Raw genomic sequence first — 19,402 nt, 5'->3', positions numbered from 1 at the left:
AAACTTCTGTATAAGCGGAAGCTGCATTTGCAAATTTTAGTCATTGCGTCTAGTTCAAGCGAGCGAATAGTACGCGACAGACGGTGGCCTCACCGAAACTTCAGTATATACACTACATAGACATTAGATATGTCAACTGACAGTGTGCAATGTTATTCTTCTACATTTTAAGCTGGATATCTCTAGTTGTTCAATTATCATTTATCGTTATTTCAATTGGTAAGCTTTTCGAATAGGTTAAGCTCTTGTACGTTCTTATCGGAGCCTCGTTTCGATTTCGTTTTTCCGGGTATTCCTGTTACTTTTTTGAGGTTATCGTCCACACGTCTGACGAGCTTTTGTGAACATTTTTTTTTAGCCGCGGGCTTGTACTACATCGCTGAATTCGTCGAAGAGTACACCGTTCTTTCCAAGAAAATCATCAGGATTTTCAGTCTCGTAAGTTGTTCATTTTTCGATTCTTGGATTCTTTTATTTCAGTCAACAAAACAACACTTAAAAACATGATAACAATTGACCACTCAAGCTCATCTTTCGTTTTTTCTTGAAGAGCTTCTTTTTCACATTCGAATGGAATGATGAGGCTACGAATACACAAGACCGACTCGATCGATTTCGTTCATGAAGCTTCAATGCATTATTATCACCAATATTGGCTTGTCATTGTCTCGTCACATTTATGTCGCCACGCGCGCCTCGTATTTTCGATATATATCTCGTCATGTTCAACAGTTTCAAGGAATATTAATAGGATTTTTCCTCTATATCTTGTGACGCGTGTGTCTCGATTGAGTCGTAAAAAATGTCAAGACTGACGTTACTCACAGTTGCCAACAAAATTCAAATAACTTACCAAAATTACTTGTTTGCAATGATGAGCCCGTTCAGTTCTATCAATGCATACTGAAACTATTGGCAAGGTAATGATGAATGGAATTTGAAAAAAAATTTAGTGATACTCAAAAACCAGACGCAGTTCTCGTATTAACCGAGGGTCCTAGTGATCTAAATTCTAAAAATTGTATCTACAGAAATTGTGTTCTTGAAAAAAAGAAAATTAAAGCAAACCTTATGATTTCATTTCCACAGACAACATGCGCCATTCACATAGGACTTTTATTATTCGAGGATCTTCCACTTACTATGAACATGAGCGGAATTCTAGCTCAGGCGGCCCATCTCTACATTCTACAATCTTTTCCATACGTTAGCATTGCCTCCCCTGGATTCATTATGACCATCTTACTTCTTATTCTCAATCACTACTTTGCTTTTACATACTTTGCCAAACACATGTACAACTTTTCAGAGGTAAGGAATGAATTGTATAGGCTAGGAGCAAAACATTGGTACCGAACAAGCTCTTTTTATTCCAGGTTATCGCGTACTTCACACTCTGTTTGTGGCTTGTTCCATTTTCACTGTTTGTCTCCTTATCGGCTAATGAAAACGTGCTTCCCACTACGTTTCAGAGCGAAAGAGCTCGAGTCGGTGAGTCTGAGAATATTTGTAGTTAACATTTGCCACAAGATCATTAGGAATGCAGTTGCATTTGGATTCTTTTGATTCTTCGCATTTTCACACCTTTTTTTTCTACTTACAGATGACGATGTGATATCAAATTATTTCTCTGGTAGGAGAAAACGTTCTAGTTTGCTCTCTGTGTTTGAATATGCCAAGGAATACCTCATGCCGCAGCGTCGCAATAAAAAATCGTTTTAACCTATTTAATTTGACAACTTGTTATAAACTTTTTGCAACTACGTAGACACATCACATTTGGCTTGCCTAACCGAGAACCGTGAACCTTAGCCAAAATGTCTGACCACCAAAGTATCAGGTCAAATGGGTCAGGTTCGGGTACGAAAATTCGATTATAGTATGAGAGATTGTCATTGAATTTTATAATTTATAGTACTCCAGAAGTTGCTGCAGTTTGTTCCAACACGATCGGAGGAAAAAAAAATACGTGTTAATCGTTACGGAAATAAATTTTTTACGTTTCCGAAAACGGTTGGAAATGCGACCGCGTCGGTAGACGTGAACAAACTGTCTTTTATAAATGTACTTCTTTGGAGTCGCTATCGCAACTCTAGATAACCTACCGCGTTTTACGCACGAAATCGAACACAAATAAACTCGAAAAATTGTAACCATTTCGGGTGTATGTAATAATTTGTGTAACCGCACGTCGAGTTCTATCGTTAAAAACACGAAGAACAAAAAGCTTTAATCGAATAAAAAAATAGATTTGAGACATTTTACACATCAGAATTATTACGCTTGATTCTTTGCTAATTTTTCTCCCAGAGTCGGCCACGTGGACGGATGATATAAGTGAGGTTCCATTATGCGAAAAAAAATTATTACTTTTGACACGCACATCCGATGTCCGAAGAACGAAGATGAACAGGAACAGAATAATGACCACTGAGAGTTAAACTTTGTTTTCAAGCCGTTGGCAAATTTGTGAGGATACACGACGCCCTCTATATGTCCACGTTCAACACTGTCGTTTTTTTCAATATTCAAGATGTTCATCACGACGATGACGCGTTCCATTATTATCTTAATCCATGGAATAAAAATATTCTCAGCTACGGAATCTTTTCAGGTTTTAATCGAAATTCAAAATCGTCTTTCCAATTTAAACCAAAATGTTACGCGAGTTTTCGAAGATCCGACTTCCAGCGAGAGTTCGGACATCATCCGTAAGGTGGCGCCACCTCTGTCGAAAAACCGTTTTAATCTAAATTTTTGCCACCAGTCTCCGTTCGGCAATGCTAGCATCATCAGCAGCAATTTCCAATTTGTTGAAAATCATCGCTTCCTTTAACTCGATAAATTGTAATTGCAAAGAAAGCATTCGAGACTCTCCATCCGTCGTTGGACGGCGGGAGGAGGGTTTTTACCACCCTCCATCATCCCGGGCGCAACAAAACTTTCCCAGAGAATATTTTTATCTCGCGTCACAGAAGAAAAAATTTTTTTAAAGCATATCGAACCATTACGCGACTCATCCGTCGACGATTCAACTCGACTTTCTAAAATAAATAATCTCCCAGATACGGACTTTTCAATTTTGAATGGACGAAGCGCTATAAGGAATCGTCCTGATAAATGTCGATGCCCTATACTATACCGATATCTTTCCATATCCGTGCATGGAAATGACTCGGCTTCGCAATAAAGTTAAACAAGTGATGTACCTTCTCGTGCTGTGTAAAAGGGGATTTACATATCGCTCTAGACGCGTCGGCGACACACGTTGCGTGAATGTCGTGTGCTGCCACTGCATATCGTGCTGCGATGAAGAAAATATGACGAACTGAGAGAATAAATAAAGGACGAAGCATTCACGACCAAAAGCTTCAAATATTTTCTGTATTTATACTGAAATTTGAACGATCCTCCATTGAAATGTCATTATTGAAAAAATAAAATCATGAAAAATGGGAAGTTCAGATGCCCGAGGATATCGTTCTCAAAAGTGAATCGAATACGAATCTGAAATGCTCTCGATAGAGTTAAAAAAGCAAGCTGAAAACGAGGCGAGTCATTTTTATTGTCGAGTGTCTAAATTGGGGAAAAGATTTTCATTCTCGGATAAGTCATCGAACGTCCCGTTCCCAAGTATTTCAGTGCACGCTATAATCGAATATTTTCGTGCGTGAATCGACGCAAAAATGTTTATGATTGTTGCTTGATAACGGATTATTTTAACCGAAAGTTGCCCTCGTTATATTTCTCCCTTACTTTTACTGCTCGCGGGAAATAATCAACAGAATTTCTCATACACCCGTCCTGTTGCCGTCAGACCGCCGCACGAGGGCGGGCGGGAGACGGGGATTTTTTGCAAGAAACAAAAAAAATACGAAGCCCGAAGTAAGGGTTCAAAAAAATGAAGAAAATGAATGCGTTCGAGGCTGGTTCCGCGGCGTGGTTCGCCATGCATCGTTATGCCCATGTGTTCGAACGACGGAGAAAGATTTTTCGCCGCCCCACCGAAAAAAATCATATCGGTGTATGTATTGCACTGTTGCGAATTTCATTGTAAAAGTCTTGTGCGCTCTATAGAGAGCGGCCTCTGCGAGGAGTACCGACGACGACGACGACGACGACGACGAGGAGCGTGAGATAGTTGGAAATTTTGCATTGGTCCAAGGGGTGGGGGAAATAACCCTTCTTCGTTCTCTCTCGGGCAACCCTGCCCGCCTCCCTCCCGCCCTTCTCCCGTCGCTCACTTCCACTTGCCCACTTGCCTCTGTTGATTGTGTCTTCTTATTGGTAAGTGCCAAGAGGAGAGACTTGTAAAGACGCGTACGCGTTGCTCGTGTGTGTTTTTCCTCTCTCGCTCTCTGCTCCCGTAGCAGCAAAAGACCGATATCTTCGAGTACACGCGACGCGAGATCTCATCAGTCGTGCGCGGACAACCGGTCGTGTCTCTCTCGTCACTCCGTCATAAAAGACCGCTAATGGATAAGTGATATAACTCGATCATCGTGTCTGGATATACTATTAACGATTTAACGACGGTAAATAATACACCGGAATTATGGTACGTAACACAATTTCATCGCATTCTCTATTTTTCAATTATCACTTTTTCATTATCCTCTATGAAGCGTCGTCTATATCCGATTTATTTATTGTCGTAATCCCATTGTTTCTGTAATAACCTGTCACTCGCCGAAAGTAGACACATTTCTTCGATCCTCGTCCGCGTGTCCAACCGTCATTCTCACCATCGCCAAATGTTCTATTAACTGGGCTCGCATCTAAATTTTTGTATGAATAAATAAAAAACCGTCATTTTGACATCCCTTTCCATAAAACCATGCAGTGTTCCTTTACAGGTGTTCCTAAACAGTGTTAATTTAAGTTCCATAATGAGATTCGACGAGTGGCATTCCTCCTGAAATAATAGGGTCTAGTGGCTCTAATTTATTGACAGATGCGTCAACGGCGATCGAGCGTCAGCGAGCGCGATTAACGTTCCATAATCCGAGCGACATCCTTGATGGGCGCGATAGTTGCAGAAAAAAAAATGATAGTCGTGAGAATTGTAGAGAAACAGTGATTTTTGAGCGCCCAATCGCGTCGTCGTCGATATAGGAGTGAAGAGCGAATATCGTTGCACGGTGAGCGTAATACGTATGAAATAAGACGACAGTAATAAAAGCAAGGACATTTGAAATTGCGAAACGTAGGCACGTTAACGAGCAGGCAATAGCAGGATCGTAGGGTAAGTAACGAAGGAATAATAAAAAGGAAAGAAAAAAAATACTACGATCGCGCGCGTCCAGGCCAGCGGAGCCGCGGGGGAAAGGACAGTCTCGCACTTATCAAGGTGCAAATAGCAGATACAAAAGAAATGATCGACGCGTAGACGAGACTCGAGCACAAGAATTTGCTTGCCCTGCTCTCGACACAGATAACAAAATATTGCTTCGCTAGTATAAATATGAGAAATATCTTTTCGGTGAAAAATCAAAGTGCATGCGCCCCCTCGAAGGACACGTGCGTACCTCGGTTTGAATATTTACCGCGTTTATTTCTCTTATCGACAGACACTCCATCTAATAAATAAACACACAAATCCTCATCACTCTGCTGCGTATGTGTTTCTTTGTTACACACTCGTGTACGTGAATCATTTGGAAATGAGATAAGGCGAAAGTCGTCTCGCGACTGTTATCGGCCACGTTTCTCATCCCGGCGCGTATATACGTGCACGTATATCGCGATCGTGATGTATACACGCGGAGAATGAGGGAGGGGGGTGAAAACTAAGAGCTCTCATTACAAATTACTTTGCTCACCGATTATGCGTAATCCCAATGCTCGCTTTCTCATCCACGCGTGACACTCTCGCGCCTAATCACGAATGCGCACAATCTTGCTGATTCAAATATAAGATTACAACTAATTTGTCTCCCTTTTTTAAATTAAAGTGGAATAAATATTGTTGAAGACGTTAGAATTTTCGATATTGTCAACGTCTTTTTACGGGCGCCCTCTCCAATTGGGTTCGGCGACGAGCGCCATCTTTGCTCAAATGACAGCACCGAGCGTGCAGTGACCGTTGTTAATTCGCGTTCAAAAAAGCCACTCGGCTCTTAGTCAGTTCACGTGCAATACAGTGAAAAATAATGAATAAATAAGTTTTATCAATCCGAGCCGACACTCGACTTTTATGTACGACTATTTATGCTCGTTTCTGTCGCTGAATTGATTTGAGTTGGGACAAATGGCGCGCGGCTCACACCTCGAGCGTTCAAAGCTTTCTCGTGATTGAATCAACGACGGGCCTCCGGTACAAGCGAGACTGATCCGCCCATACACATCCTGCGTTATAAACAATTATTTCGGAGAGCAACTTGACAATTGACTCGTACGACTATTCTCAAGCTCGTTCGTTCAACCCGCTCGCCGCGCGTTCGCCCATCGCGGTGGATTCGTCGCCGGTTTAAATTTGTGAAAAGTATGCATAAATCATTATTCTGTGACCGTTTCACTGCTATCGTACGTCGGAACAAGCTCTATTGATATTTTGACTACGTTGACATTCGTATTGTTGCTTTTATTCAACGAACCATTTTTCTTCGAACCTCGATCCTTTAACAGTGTTCCCAGCCTCTCCCCCCCCCCCTTCCATGTCACCTCTGTGCTTGACGCGCGGGAAAGAAACGTTATCGGAATTGAGAAGAAGGATAAAAAAATGAAACGTGGCAAGATTTCTCGTGATCGAAACTCGTCGACTTGAACACGGTCGTTGTTTCTTTTTGCGATCATCCAGGCTGCAATTTTTTTTTTCTCTTTTTTTGTAATAAAGAAGAAATATAATAATGAGAAAAAAGATACCGTTGAGGAGATAATTGTGCGAGAAAAATGCGTCAGTCACAGGCCGATACGTCCTTCAAAGTTTCCTTTTTCTCACTTCGCGACGCTCGTCAATTGTCGTTGCAAAAGAGTAGAAAAAAATTTGCACAAAGATCTTGAGGAAAAAAGTCGACTTTTTTCGTCGGCCTGTTCATATATTTATAGAAATGAGCGCGGAGGTTAGAATTCTAGAAAAAAATGGGCGGAAATCTTGCGAAATTAGATCGAAGTTGAAAGTCGTATTTGACAGCGAATTAAGGAAATACGGACACCGCAATATCTTATTCATATTTCGAAAATCCTATCGATTGATTTTCTTCGAGGCAAGGCCGATCATAAAATTTCGTAAATTTTGATCCGATTTTCACCGTTACATTAAATTGATGATACTACGAGACAAACGGTTTCAATGTTACTGAAAACATAATTTAATATCCTCGTTCCATATGATAATCATGAATTCAAGTTCAAACTTGAGCTTACCCGACTGTTTTTTAATGATTAATTAATTTGTGAAATTTCGCAGTTTGGGGTAACCCGAAACGGCTCGTTTGGGAAAATTCCCGACGTGCTGCTGATTTTTTCAAATTTCAGTTACGTAAAAACATGAAAGAAAACACCAACGTATGATATTGAGTTGACAAATGTAGCGGTGAACGATGTGAAAAAAAAGTTATTTTTTTTTGAAAAATATGAAAGTTCACCATCCGAAGACTGGATTATGTGAATCGAGTGTTAAATGTGGGCTCGCAAAGTTACACCAGCGGAGTCTTGTTTTTTGCTAAATATTTAGAATTTTTTTTCCATCTGTTGAAATTTACATCGGAAATCGTAAATAAAATATCAAAGAGTAAAATAGATCGAAAATTTACTTTAAATTTCATCATGTAGTCGATTATTAATAAATTTGCCCTAGGCGATCGGAATTACCCTAGTTTCCCCTAGTGCAGTTTCTCCGAAATAATGATAAAAAGATCCGTCGTTGTTTCGCGAATCACGAGAGCAAACCGTCCTCGAAATCTGGAACGTGCGCCGCAGTGTCGAATGTAACAAATGAGCCGCGGGGTCTGATGCCTGTTAAGTCCATTTACGGTAACTCAATTTCGAGACAACGAGCGAGACAATTACAAGATCTAATCATTGTGCACGTTCTCTCCGAATGTCTCTTTCAAATTTATCTCTTCACACATGTAATCGTGAGATCAAAAGTTCCTTCCCGATTCTCTATTCGCCGGAGATTATACGTGAAATAATGAAAATTATTTCAAAGTTTGCGTGACCGCGGTGAATCTTGAATTCTGAACGCGAAAAGCTATTTTGACAGCCATTTTTCCGCTGAGCCATCGATATCCGTTCGATTTTTTCGACCGCACTCAAACATTTTTCATCAAACGAATATATCGTTCGAATTATTTTCCCGAAAGTTAACCTCCAAATCAGCATTAATAACACGAACAACAACGAAATAAAGTCGCAACACCAAAAAACATAGAAGAAAGACAATTATGAGCACGAGATTGTTTCGTGCTGTGCGACGATGCGTCGTTTTATTTGTTTATTTTTACTGGCTCCCTATGAGAGTAGTAGGTTTATCGATGATGTCTGATCTATGCGAGCTGCTACGTACCTCCGATGTGTACCACATACAATAGGGAGAAGCGGAAGAGAGAAAAGAGCGGGGGGGGGTCGGAGCGTGCGTGGCGGCAGCAGCGGTAGCGGGTAGAGTGCGGGGTACTATTTTAGTGCCCTCAGCGAGAGCGAATGCATTGCCAAACCGATTCGGCGGTCATCAGTTCAATCTGTCTCTCCCTTTTTCCCGATGCGTGTCTTTAAAGCAAATTCCCTCTCTCTCTCTCTCTCTCTCTCACATCCTCGGGGGCACGTGAGAATGACGCTCGTTGCGCTATGTATATTTGCGACCTATATAAGCTGAAACGTCACTCATCACTCGGGACTCGCAATTTGTCTTTGCCATAAAAAAATCTAAAAAAAAAAAAAAATAAAATGCAATAAAATATGAGTATCCTGTGGCTACGCCAGAATTAGAGATGCTCTAACGTTCTTCAATGGAGGGTCGTAAATCATTCGATAAATCTAAAGTACGCTCCGTGTAACAAATGCAGTTATTATTGTAACCTCGGAATTGTTCGTGTAACCTCGGAATTTTTCGACTTCGATGAATTTTGCATCGACAGGTAAGAACGAAGATGAATATTCACCGATGTGCGCGGCCCCCACGATGACAGGTTAGCGGTATCGGTACTTATGACGACTGAGAATCAAAAATAAACGACTTTATTTGAATAAGCTGCTCGCGTACGATGCCCATTCGACACGACGAACTTTGTCGTAAAAATCATGGTGTGCCTCACGAAAGTACACCACGGATGCTTTTTATAACGAAAAATAGGATTTTGTGCACCGGGCATATAGGAATGAGCGGGCCGGTGGCTCGGCGGGTGGGTTCCGCTGGTCATTTCGGCCGTATAGCTACTCGAATCGTCGCGTTGCTCTTGGCGCTTTGGAAAAGTGCCAAATAGTTGTTGCTTATCGGCTGAGAACGGATCATCCGACAGGGAGAGAAGCAACGCTCTGACAAGTTTTTCGCGCAGCCGAATCCTCCCCACGACCACGATCACATAATTCGTGTGAACTTTTACTCGGTGTATCGCGATGCGTCGGTTTTCCCTCGCGAACTTTCGTTTTTCGTCGCCATTTTGAAAGTCGAGCCTCACCGATTGACCACCCTCCAAGTGACGCGCTGGGAATGTAGTTTTGGGATGAAAACAGAGCGCGCCACGCGAAAAACATGACGAGTCTCTCGAAGCAGACTGCGACCGACGAATCCTCAGCTCGTGACCTTTCTATGCGACTCGACTTTTGTACGGTGCTTCCATCTCCTCTATTCGACCCACACGAGGGATCGTATTTCGCTCGTATTCAAATAATCCTCATAAAATAATTATCATAATACATACGCTCGTTATGCTGTTAACGGTGTAATGAAGGGAAGTCGATATTTATCGTGCTCGTATACCAAAATCACATTTACCTTCCTCAAGGAGGTCGCGGGCGACAAACGTTACTTAATGCAGTTTAAACCTTGAGACCCGGCGAAAGCGGTTGACTCATGTATTTCAATTACCGTATATATTAAACTGCCATTCGAAAGGAGCCGTAGTTGCCTGTTCGCATAGATACACACTATCACAACCTCGCGAATGTATATTTCTATATCAATACTATGTACAGGGTGTCTCAACACACTTTCAGTTTTCATTCCATCACAACGAAGGTGAGTTCACGAATTTCATTTTGTTCCTGACAATCAAGCTTTTCATATCAAACGAAATTATTTTGTTCAATCAATTTTTAACACCATGGAGGTTAAGATCGCTCGAAGTAGTGAACAAAAATCCACGAGTTCGGGTAATCTCCGTTACCCCCGCTCACGTATCGATCGATTGAAATTTCATCACTTGTAATAACGCGTTTGAACGAAAAAATAGTGAATTAAAAATTTGAGGATGAACCATTTAGGCTCGACGATTTTTCGTCGAGCACCCGGTACGTTGATTTCATTGTGTTCTCGCGTGCATTGACAATCTCGTTTCACGGCTGTGTGGCGCGCTATCGCGCTAATATCGCCGATGTGCGCGCAAACAGACTAAAACGAATTACAAGACGAGCGAATTGTATACAATTATCATCACATGTTCATTCATGTCGAGAAATTATTTCTTTGGATCCTAAGTGCATTCTCGCTCGGAATGAATACGGTCAATCAGCTTCACTTTTTTTTTTTTCTTTGTCTCTCATCCGTTCGAATTTACACAACGAGCTTCCCCTCCTCCCCAACACAAAAGGCCCGTTTTTTCGTCTCTGTCCGAAACTTTCTCGTCCATTATTCTATTGTCCGTTTCTACACCACTCAAATATAATTACGTTGAAAATAATAGTTGAGAGTCAACAACATTGGCGAAGTTCAAACGACCAAATCGAATCCATCGGAGATCCGAAATATCGGTTGAAGGTCGAATTTCCGAATCGGTAAGCGAAAAAAAACACGCACGAAAGATTGGGAAAGAACTCGAATCGTATTGAATAGAAATACGTTACTACTGTTCGCTCGCTGGACGCGGTTACGTACAGCATATGTAGAGGTTAAACACGTTCGAAGATGACTTTAGCGTGCAAGGTCAAATATATGTTTGGGAATGAAAACATACATTTTGTTTTGTTCGATGTTCGTGCCAATCATGAGGTTGTTGGCAATCGAACGAGCCTCGTGGGTATCCGTGCAGGGCGATCTCGGACGTGTATAATTATAAGATGTGAGATCGAGTGCGATAATGTGCGAGTTGAACGAAAACACAGGATATTCGGGCTGATTCGCCGCAACGCAGGAGACATTTTGTTGAGAGACGAGGTCGGCGATCCTGCGGCAAAATATGAAACGCAATCGCTCGAATTATTAATTAGCGATTGACATAACACACGTGAGACGTTCGAGCGTATTCGATCTGCGTGCAAGCGAAGATTGATTCGGGTCGCGGAATGTTGATTGCCATTCACTTTCAGTTACAGTCGCACTGGGAAACGGGCGAGAAACTCGAATTGCAAATGTCTGAGAAAGAAACCTCGCGCGTATCATTGAATTTAATAATCCCTTCGTCAACTTCGTTTTCGGAAGAGTCGTGAATTTTCGTTGACACGATCGATTAGTTGACACACCGCTCGCTTCGGCGTGACACTCACCGCGGTGGCGCAGCGCGTTTCGCAAGGACAACCGTTTAAAGCGCGTAATGGCACGTTTTTGCGGGGAGATGATAAGGCAGGTATACGCGATTAGCTTTTCAAATACTGTTCCAAGTAAAACGTTTCTATTGTCATATTCCTTGTATAAGAAAGTCTGAGAAATGAGCAAAGTGAATCGCCGGTAAGCGCCGGTCGCGTCGTCACCGTTTTTCGAGAGACGAAATTCGATTAAATTCGTTGCGTGCTGTTAGCCGAGTAATGCCGACTCGAGGAAGTTGGAGAAGATGACGTCAAACCAACAAAAAACGCAGCTACAACCGCTCTTGGCTTTTTTTGATGTTTCGAACGTGGGTGTTTCGACTTGTTTCGATCGGTCCAAAATAAATGTGTCTCCGCGTATCTGTGATTAGCTCCGCTCGTTAAAATATTAACCACGAAATCACGTGAATTCGCTGAAATAAATGTGCATCGCGATTCGAGTGTTTTTTCTAGCCGCGAAGAATACTGAATTTATCAATTTCTCTTTGTCGACTATTCTGTCGAACGACGAAAGTGTGAACGCCGGCTCGCAGAGCGGTACACACAAGTCTTATTCGCAGTGATGAATAATCGTAAGCTAAAAAGTTTACGTGTTTCTGTTCGTAGATGGAATTTCACATGAAATCTTCGGGACCTTCGCGGAAGGCTGACTCGAGAATTGGCGCTGAAACGATCTTCGAGACGACAACGCCACTCGGGTAATTATTTTTCTAATATCTGACATATTTGTCGTTATTTATATCAGTGAAGATTTAACGAGCTCGAAGAAAATGTGGATTCGGCCGTAGAAATGCGTGTATTTTTCCCAAATAACGAAAAATAGCTAAGTTTCTATTGCGATTGCGTACAAGTTTATCGAGTCCAAGAGCCTTTGTTATTTATTTTCGAAAACGCGATGCCCGCTTCTCGCATTTTCTCACCCATTTTTCGCCGCGATGTTTCCCTTTGTTTTTAATCTCAACGATTAATCCGCCGCTCTTTCGCCATTGCGACAATTCTTCTCCCTTCGAGGCTGTCGCGTGTCTGCGCTCGCTCGCTCGCTCGCTACAATGGAACGGGTGAGCAAATGTCTGTTAAAATTTGAAACTTCCAGGCTGAGTGCCAGGCGCTCGTGCGCTACGGGCGGCGCATCATTTACTCGCAACTTGGTTATTTTCAGCCCATTCGACCTACTTCTTAGACCTAACACTGTCGTACACACACGTTCACGGTGGATTGTTGAAAAAATAAAGAAAAAAAAAATAGAAAAGAAAAAACAGATAGAAAGACACGCATGGCTCGCGTTATTTCATTGGATCGAATAGTTTCGTTGTATGCGAGTAAATTGAGCTCTCGCCGCGTCCGCGAGAAAATCTGTGAAATAGTGAAATTCGAGCAACTCCCGCGAGAGCGAGCTGCGTGCGAATAAGCTTTTGAAAAATATTCTCCGTCGGTTGAACGTCACTCGAGAAACTCGAAAATGCGATTGATTTATTGTTTCAGGAGCACCGTCGACAATTATGGGGCGTTTCAATCGAAAGACCCGATTTTGTCCATCAGCAAGGACAATCGCAACAACAAATCTCATGGCGATCCGGGTCATGGCTCGAACGTTCATCATCCCACATCGTTAGTATATACCGCGCCGCGAAATTAAATCGGGAAACGACGACGGAGTCGGGCGTTTCGTCGACGAATAATTCCACTGAAAGATGATCGTGACTATTTTAATTCCGGATGATTTTTAAGGTATTTGGAAACTATGATGCACTTGTTCAAGGGCAACGTTGGCTCGGGCATCTTTGCTCTGGGTGATGCCTTCAAAAATGCTGGTTTATTGCTTGCCCCACCGCTGACTGTCATACTCGGCGTTATTTGCGTTCACGCGCAGCACATTCTCGTACGTATTTATTATCCTTCGCTTTCGCTCTCGTATTTCATTGAACAAATAACGATGAAATAACGAATGATTCGTAAAATGCTGATAAATACGAGTGGTGAAGAGTAAATTTTGATGGGCCGTTATTGATTCACAGATAAACTGTAACGAGGAAATTTGTCGACGATTGGGAACGACGAAAGACGCACGGCCAGGATTCGCAGGAACGGTTGAAATGTGCTTCGAGACGGGGCCACTTTCGCTTCGTAAATATTCGGTTATGATGAGGTAATTAAGTGCTCGAGTTCTCTCATTATTTCAATCGAGCATTCGGACATGTCGCATCATCGACCGAGAGAAAAATGCTGGTGAAAAGATTAGCGTCGATCGGCCGACTCTGACAACTCGTACGCCGCGTTTATACGCGTTGTGGATTCGCCTCGAGTGCATTTTCTCGAAGACTCGAATAACGAAATATGAAAAAAAAAAAAAAGAAAAAAAAAAGAAAGAAAACACAAATAGTTGGCTTCCAAGTGCGAGCGTTGATCAAAGAGAAGGGTGGGCGCGCGAGCTTCAAGTTTCTGTCGCTTTTCCAATAACATCCTCGCACACTCGTCGGAGGCTGCGCACGAGCGAAGAGAATTTCCATCGGACTCGCGTGAGCATTCTCATTGAACTTCAAGTTCGAGATGAAAACGTTTGATGCAACTTCGATCAATTGGCTGAATTGGCCGTGATGGCAATTCGAGCCGACAACCGGAGATCATTTAAAACGCAAACTTTGTATCTGGTTAAATCTTGAAATTTTTTCTCCATTTGTAGAAGAGCTTGTGGCGGGGTGAAAAAAAATTCCAGAATTCCGTACGAATAAGTATAACGTCACGACTCCGGGGATCCGAGCGTTTCTTTATATTCACTTTCATTTTTCCATTTTTTCTTTCTATACAATTGCAGCACGGAACGTGAAAAAAAAATCGCACCGGGCTCGTTCACTATAAAAACATGTAAAACAAAACACTGTGCAAACTCCAAACAAGACCAGCATTATCCGAGTCATTGTTATTGAAACTCTTAACGTGATAATCGCAAAAGAATCGAACAAAGAGACGGGCCCGTATGATTGTTCATACTGTAAGCGGCGAATGTAAATTATCAACGAAAGATGAGATTAACTCGGTGTTAAATGTCGAATCAACTATCGAGAGCGTTTGCATTTCAGAAAATTGGTTAACATATTTTTATGTGCTACACAATTGGGATTTTGCTGCGTCTATTTCGTCTTTATTTCTACCAATATGAAGCAGGTGAGAATCTTACTATTTATTATTTATTATTTTCATGCAAAAAAAACTGTTTTTACCCTCGAAAAAACATCTGCCAAGTGAATATCGTTAGTTTCTCAATAAAAATTATTTTCCAAGACGAGGAGACAATTATTGAAATTCGAGTGAATTTTTCATTGGCACAGATACGCTCGAGAGCGTTGATTCTTCGTCCAAGATAGTTTTATAAACGTTCAATTTATCATTAGTTTTCGACGTAAAAGTATAAACGTGATTGTGTCAAGGTAGAACGCGACAGCAGCCTCGGAATAGCCTGAAAACTCTTTTTACTCGTGTCACGAATCGCAAAGTCGAGTTACCGACTCGAGACCGCTGGAACAGCGTCAAAGGGCTAATCGAGGAAACTCATCAACTCTTTATGATCAACAGGTTCTCGACGGTTATGGTTTCAAGATGAACGTCCATCTCCATATGATCGTCGTACTGATCCCGATATTGTTGAGTACGTGGATACGAAACCTCAAATATCTCGTGCCAGTGTCGTCGATTGCGAATTTCCTCGTGGTCGCTGGTTACGTATTATCGATATATTTGATGAGCCAAGATTTGCCATCTGTCAAAGAGCGGAACTACGTTGCGGACTGGCGCGCCATACCGCTTTTTTTTGGCACGGTTATCTATTCGTTTGAGGGCATTACTTTGGTAAGTAGCGCCAACCGCCTCGATCTTATTCATTTACCATTAAGTCAATACGTGTTTGGTAAACGGACAAACGATCGAGACATAACGCGGCTTTTCGTTGGTACAATACCGTGCAACTTGATGCCTGGCAAAAGTGACGTTTTTTCTGTGAATTTCACAATGCCGCGTGCAGCTTTGAAAATCCGGAGCTGCTTTTTGCGCATCGCTTTCGCAGTCAAATCAAACTTTTTTGTTGTTTTTTTTTTTCCCCCTTTCAACGTTACATTCGATGAAATTCGACCGGGAATTCGTGCGAAACTCTCTCACGTCGGAGCGGACTTTTTGTCACGGGCTGTGATCGTTGTTGTACCGACGCGAGGCTCCGAATCGCGCCCTCGATTGAATGTCGAGTGTGAGCTTCGAGCGTCCACGCTGTAATAGCCAATTATTAAGTAGGCGAGGAAAGTATTTTATAACTCGAGATTAAGGCAAGTTCGTTAATCTCATTTCTCATATTATTTACTCTCGATTTAAGTAAGTTAGCAAATCATTTACATAAATAAAAGACATAAAATTGGTTAATAAGCAAGAAACAACAACGAAAACAAAAACAATGTGATAGGTGCTGCCACTAAAAAATGAAATGAAAACCCCGGAGAAATTCAGCAAACCTCTGGGAGTACTTAATGTTGGCATGGTCATTGTAGGCTCGATGTTCGTATTAATGGGCTTTCTATCATACTTAAAATACGGTGATAGCGTAGAGGGTTCTGTCACACTCAACCTTGACTCCTCGGCAGTTGTCCCGTCCTGGTAAGTAGTCCCTTCAGAATTACAACACATTGAGTTCTTTCGTTTTTTCTTTCTCTTCTATTTTTTTTTTTTTTTTTAAATCTCAATTGCATCAATTTTTTTCTCGTTTTTTATTTAACTCTTTTTTGACCATACGTTTTTGTTATTTTTCCTTAATTTGCCTCACGCATTTTCGCCTCTTCCAATCTCGTCATCGTACCATCTTTCTGGCTCCCCACGTTCCTCGTTCCTTTTTCAAGCGATTTCGTCCCCGCGGCACACGACACGATCTCTTGAAGTTTGCTTCCACCGAATGCAGAATATTTGCTCTTTCGTCACTCTTGACACGATCGTTCGAGTTGGATCGAAAGTACGATGGGACGATAAAAATTGCAGGAATTTTAAACCGTTCAAAAGTATCACGAAACTGTTTGTTTTTTGTTCGTCAACTCTGAAGCTTTGACGCATCGTTCGACTTACAGTTGTAATACAATCCGACCAACGACTCCGCGAATCTTTGACCGTCTTAGGTTGTTTCATTCGATATCGACGGAACGAAGCTTTGACCCCAAAAACACCGGATTCCGAAGGAGATCACGAAAGATCTTCTTTCTCCTGGGTTTTCGCTCTTCGGGATTAAATTTCAAGTCACCAAGTGTGTACGAAGAAGTATGAAAGAATGAAAAAGTAAGACGACGTGGGATGGAACGAGACGACAAGGACGATGACGGGGCTTAGATTGAAGTGTGAAAAAATTTTCGACGGGGAGAAGGAAAAGCACGCCCAAGGATTTTGCACTTTGGATGTCGTGAAGAGAAAAAAAAGAACATTCGCACCGTTAATCATTTCGAATGCTCAACGCGCCCAAGTTTTATTATCGCTGACTTAATATTCCGCTTATTCGTTCGTTCGATGTGAGAAAATATGAAATTCTCGTCGGCGGTTAGTCCAATGTCAATCGGGTAAATGCTTTGGATGTAAATATTGGAAGTTGAAGTAAAAATTAGCTCGATTATACGATTTTAATGTTTACGGTGAAAGACAAAGCTTCGTAAATTGGATTTTTCAATGGAATATCGTTGTTTGCCAATCATTCAAGCGCGTTAAATCATCCGAACTTTTACGAATCCTGTGCATTCGAGTTAATTCTCAAAATCTCCTCTCATCTAACAATAGTCTAGTTGATACAGCATTCTTTTTTCCGCATCGTATGAAATTACGCTGCATCATTGTTTCCGTGATTTCGCGACGTGTGTGTTTCAGGTTACCCCAGTGCATTCAAATTGCTATTTCTCTGAGCATATTGTTGACTTATGCGTTACAATTTTACGTGCCGATTGCGATCACGTGGCCGTCGTTGGTCAACACTTTTGGACCGTTTCGTTGGCCCGCCGTTGCCGAGATTTGCTACCGTTCGGCCGTATGCTTGCTCACCTGTGAGTATCCCTTGCATTCTGTATTTTTTAAATTTATAATAGCGTCGAATCAGAAAACATTTTTAATCCCCTTTTTCCTGAGGGCCAAGGTGAAAAGTTTTTTTAAATAATGCTATACCAACTTTGTTCGAGCCGAAATTTCATCAGAAATTTTCTGCTCGTGCAACCCTTGACGAAAGAAATACGGTTTTGAAGGAATCCTCAAAAAATTCAATTCCAGTTACATTCCAGAATTCGTTGCTTGCAAAAAATTAAAAAAAAAAAACATTAACGAGTAAATGGATTTTTTCAATTCGATATCCGGCGTGATGCCTAAATGTTATTTTTGGTTACCACGTTTCCACAGTTATCCTGGCTGAGGCAATACCGCAACTCGGTTTGTTCATATCGCTCGTTGGTGCCGTAAGCAGTACAGCGTTGGCACTAATCTTTCCACCGATAATGGAGATGGTAATCTGTTCGCAACAGTCCACCATGAGCCTCAACACAATGATCAAAGATTTGTGTATACTTTTGATCGGAGTGCTGGGTTGTGTCACAGGAACGTATCAGAGTGTCGCATCGATCGTCGAGGCGTTCAGCGTGCAATGAGGTACATTTTCATGAGATGGGGAGGATGAGATAGTAGCCGGGAAGGATGCCATTTATTCCGAATATCGAAAACAATCGTAATCGTCTGACGTGAGCATTTTTCTCGTTCCCAGATCCCCCCGATCGTCTCTATAGCGACAGTAGACTTTAGAGAGACGAAGGATTCGTATACGTGTGGAATTTGAAAAATAATTATCCACAGGGCTTGAGAAATGTCAATCAAATATCAGTTCTGATCTTTCAATCACGATCGAGCCCCACCAACCGGACGAACCAAGAGCTCTCCTTTCGACTAGAGCAATTAGAATAGCTTGCCATTCATGTAACAGGCAAGTTGTTGTTGTTGTTATTATTATTAATATTAATATTATGATAATTATTATGATTAGTATTATAATTATTGCTCATAAAGAATTATAGAAAGACGATTGGACGAAATAACTGTAAATAGAGTGATGAATCAAATATCGCGGCGTGATATTATCGTAAATAAGTGTAAAAGTAAAGAAAAAAGAAAAAGAATAAGAAATTCATTACATGGTAGCAAGATATAAATATATGCGTATGAAGGATCGTTAAAAGTTGCATGTACGCCAACAGTTGAGAAAAAAATCTCGGGAGAGATTTTTGCCACGCTTCGTGTACATTATTGTAAGAAAAAAACGGATGACAAGAAAGAAAATAATGCACACGTTAAGTATCTAACACAACGAGTATCGAGAAAATTGGCAAAGTTGATCATGAACGAAAAAAAAAGCAGCAAAAGACAGTGGACCAATAGGGGGTTTTCTCGATCGAGTGCTCAGCTCCGCTAGTGCCAACTACCTCAAAGTCGTCTTCCAGCCAATCCTGATCCCGATTTTGGAAATTGGCCGAATGGATTTGTCGGGAGATGAAAATGATATAAAGTCTCGCGATATAAACCTGCTATAAAATTATAATTTTAGACATGTAAGCTTGTACGAGAGGAAAGAAAAAAGAAAGATTAAAAAAAAAAAGAATATAAATGTTTGTCTATCGTAGCTCGCAGACTTGACTCTATCGTTCGTGCTTTCATTTTTTTTTAAGGGATCCCTCGCATG

At 41.5% G+C, this 19,402-nt stretch overlaps 2 protein-coding genes across 6 annotated transcripts; both read left to right on the top strand.

The window, feature by feature from the left end:
- Positions 1-36: 36 nt before the first annotated feature.
- Positions 37-2,264, top strand: LOC122417028 (protein TEX261). The gene is made up of 5 exons (XM_043430251.1): positions 37-219; positions 359-438; positions 1,090-1,311; positions 1,377-1,491; positions 1,604-2,264. The coding sequence occupies exons 1-5, from the start codon at positions 150-152 to the stop codon at positions 1,720-1,722; spliced, it is 606 nt and encodes a 201-aa protein (XP_043286186.1). The 5' UTR covers positions 37-149; the 3' UTR covers positions 1,723-2,264.
- Positions 2,265-4,338: 2,074 nt separating this feature from the next.
- Positions 4,339-19,342, top strand: LOC122417379 (proton-coupled amino acid transporter 1-like). Of its 5 annotated transcripts, none has more exons than XM_043430843.1 (11): positions 4,339-4,558; positions 12,286-12,377; positions 13,162-13,287; positions 13,408-13,558; positions 13,695-13,825; positions 14,757-14,841; positions 15,250-15,522; positions 16,124-16,314; positions 17,557-17,729; positions 18,076-18,321; positions 18,434-19,342. In XM_043430843.1, the coding sequence occupies exons 1-10, from the start codon at positions 4,556-4,558 to the stop codon at positions 18,318-18,320; spliced, it is 1,470 nt and encodes a 489-aa protein (XP_043286778.1). In that variant the 5' UTR covers positions 4,339-4,555; the 3' UTR covers position 18,321; positions 18,434-19,342. The 5 variants fall into 5 exon arrangements, with proteins under 5 accessions (XP_043286778.1, XP_043286776.1, XP_043286777.1 ...); XM_043430841.1 differs by lacking the exon at positions 4,339-4,558 and adding an exon at positions 9,458-10,177; XM_043430842.1 differs by lacking the exon at positions 4,339-4,558 and adding an exon at positions 11,241-11,720.
- Positions 19,343-19,402: the final 60 nt, after the last annotated feature.

This window comes from Venturia canescens, chromosome 10, assembly GCF_019457755.1.
Source record: "Venturia canescens isolate UGA chromosome 10, ASM1945775v1, whole genome shotgun sequence".
NCBI classification, from domain to species: domain Eukaryota; kingdom Metazoa; phylum Arthropoda; class Insecta; order Hymenoptera; family Ichneumonidae; genus Venturia; species Venturia canescens.
Note: the sequence above shows the minus strand (reverse complement) of the source record. Positions and strands in the feature narration are given on the sequence as shown.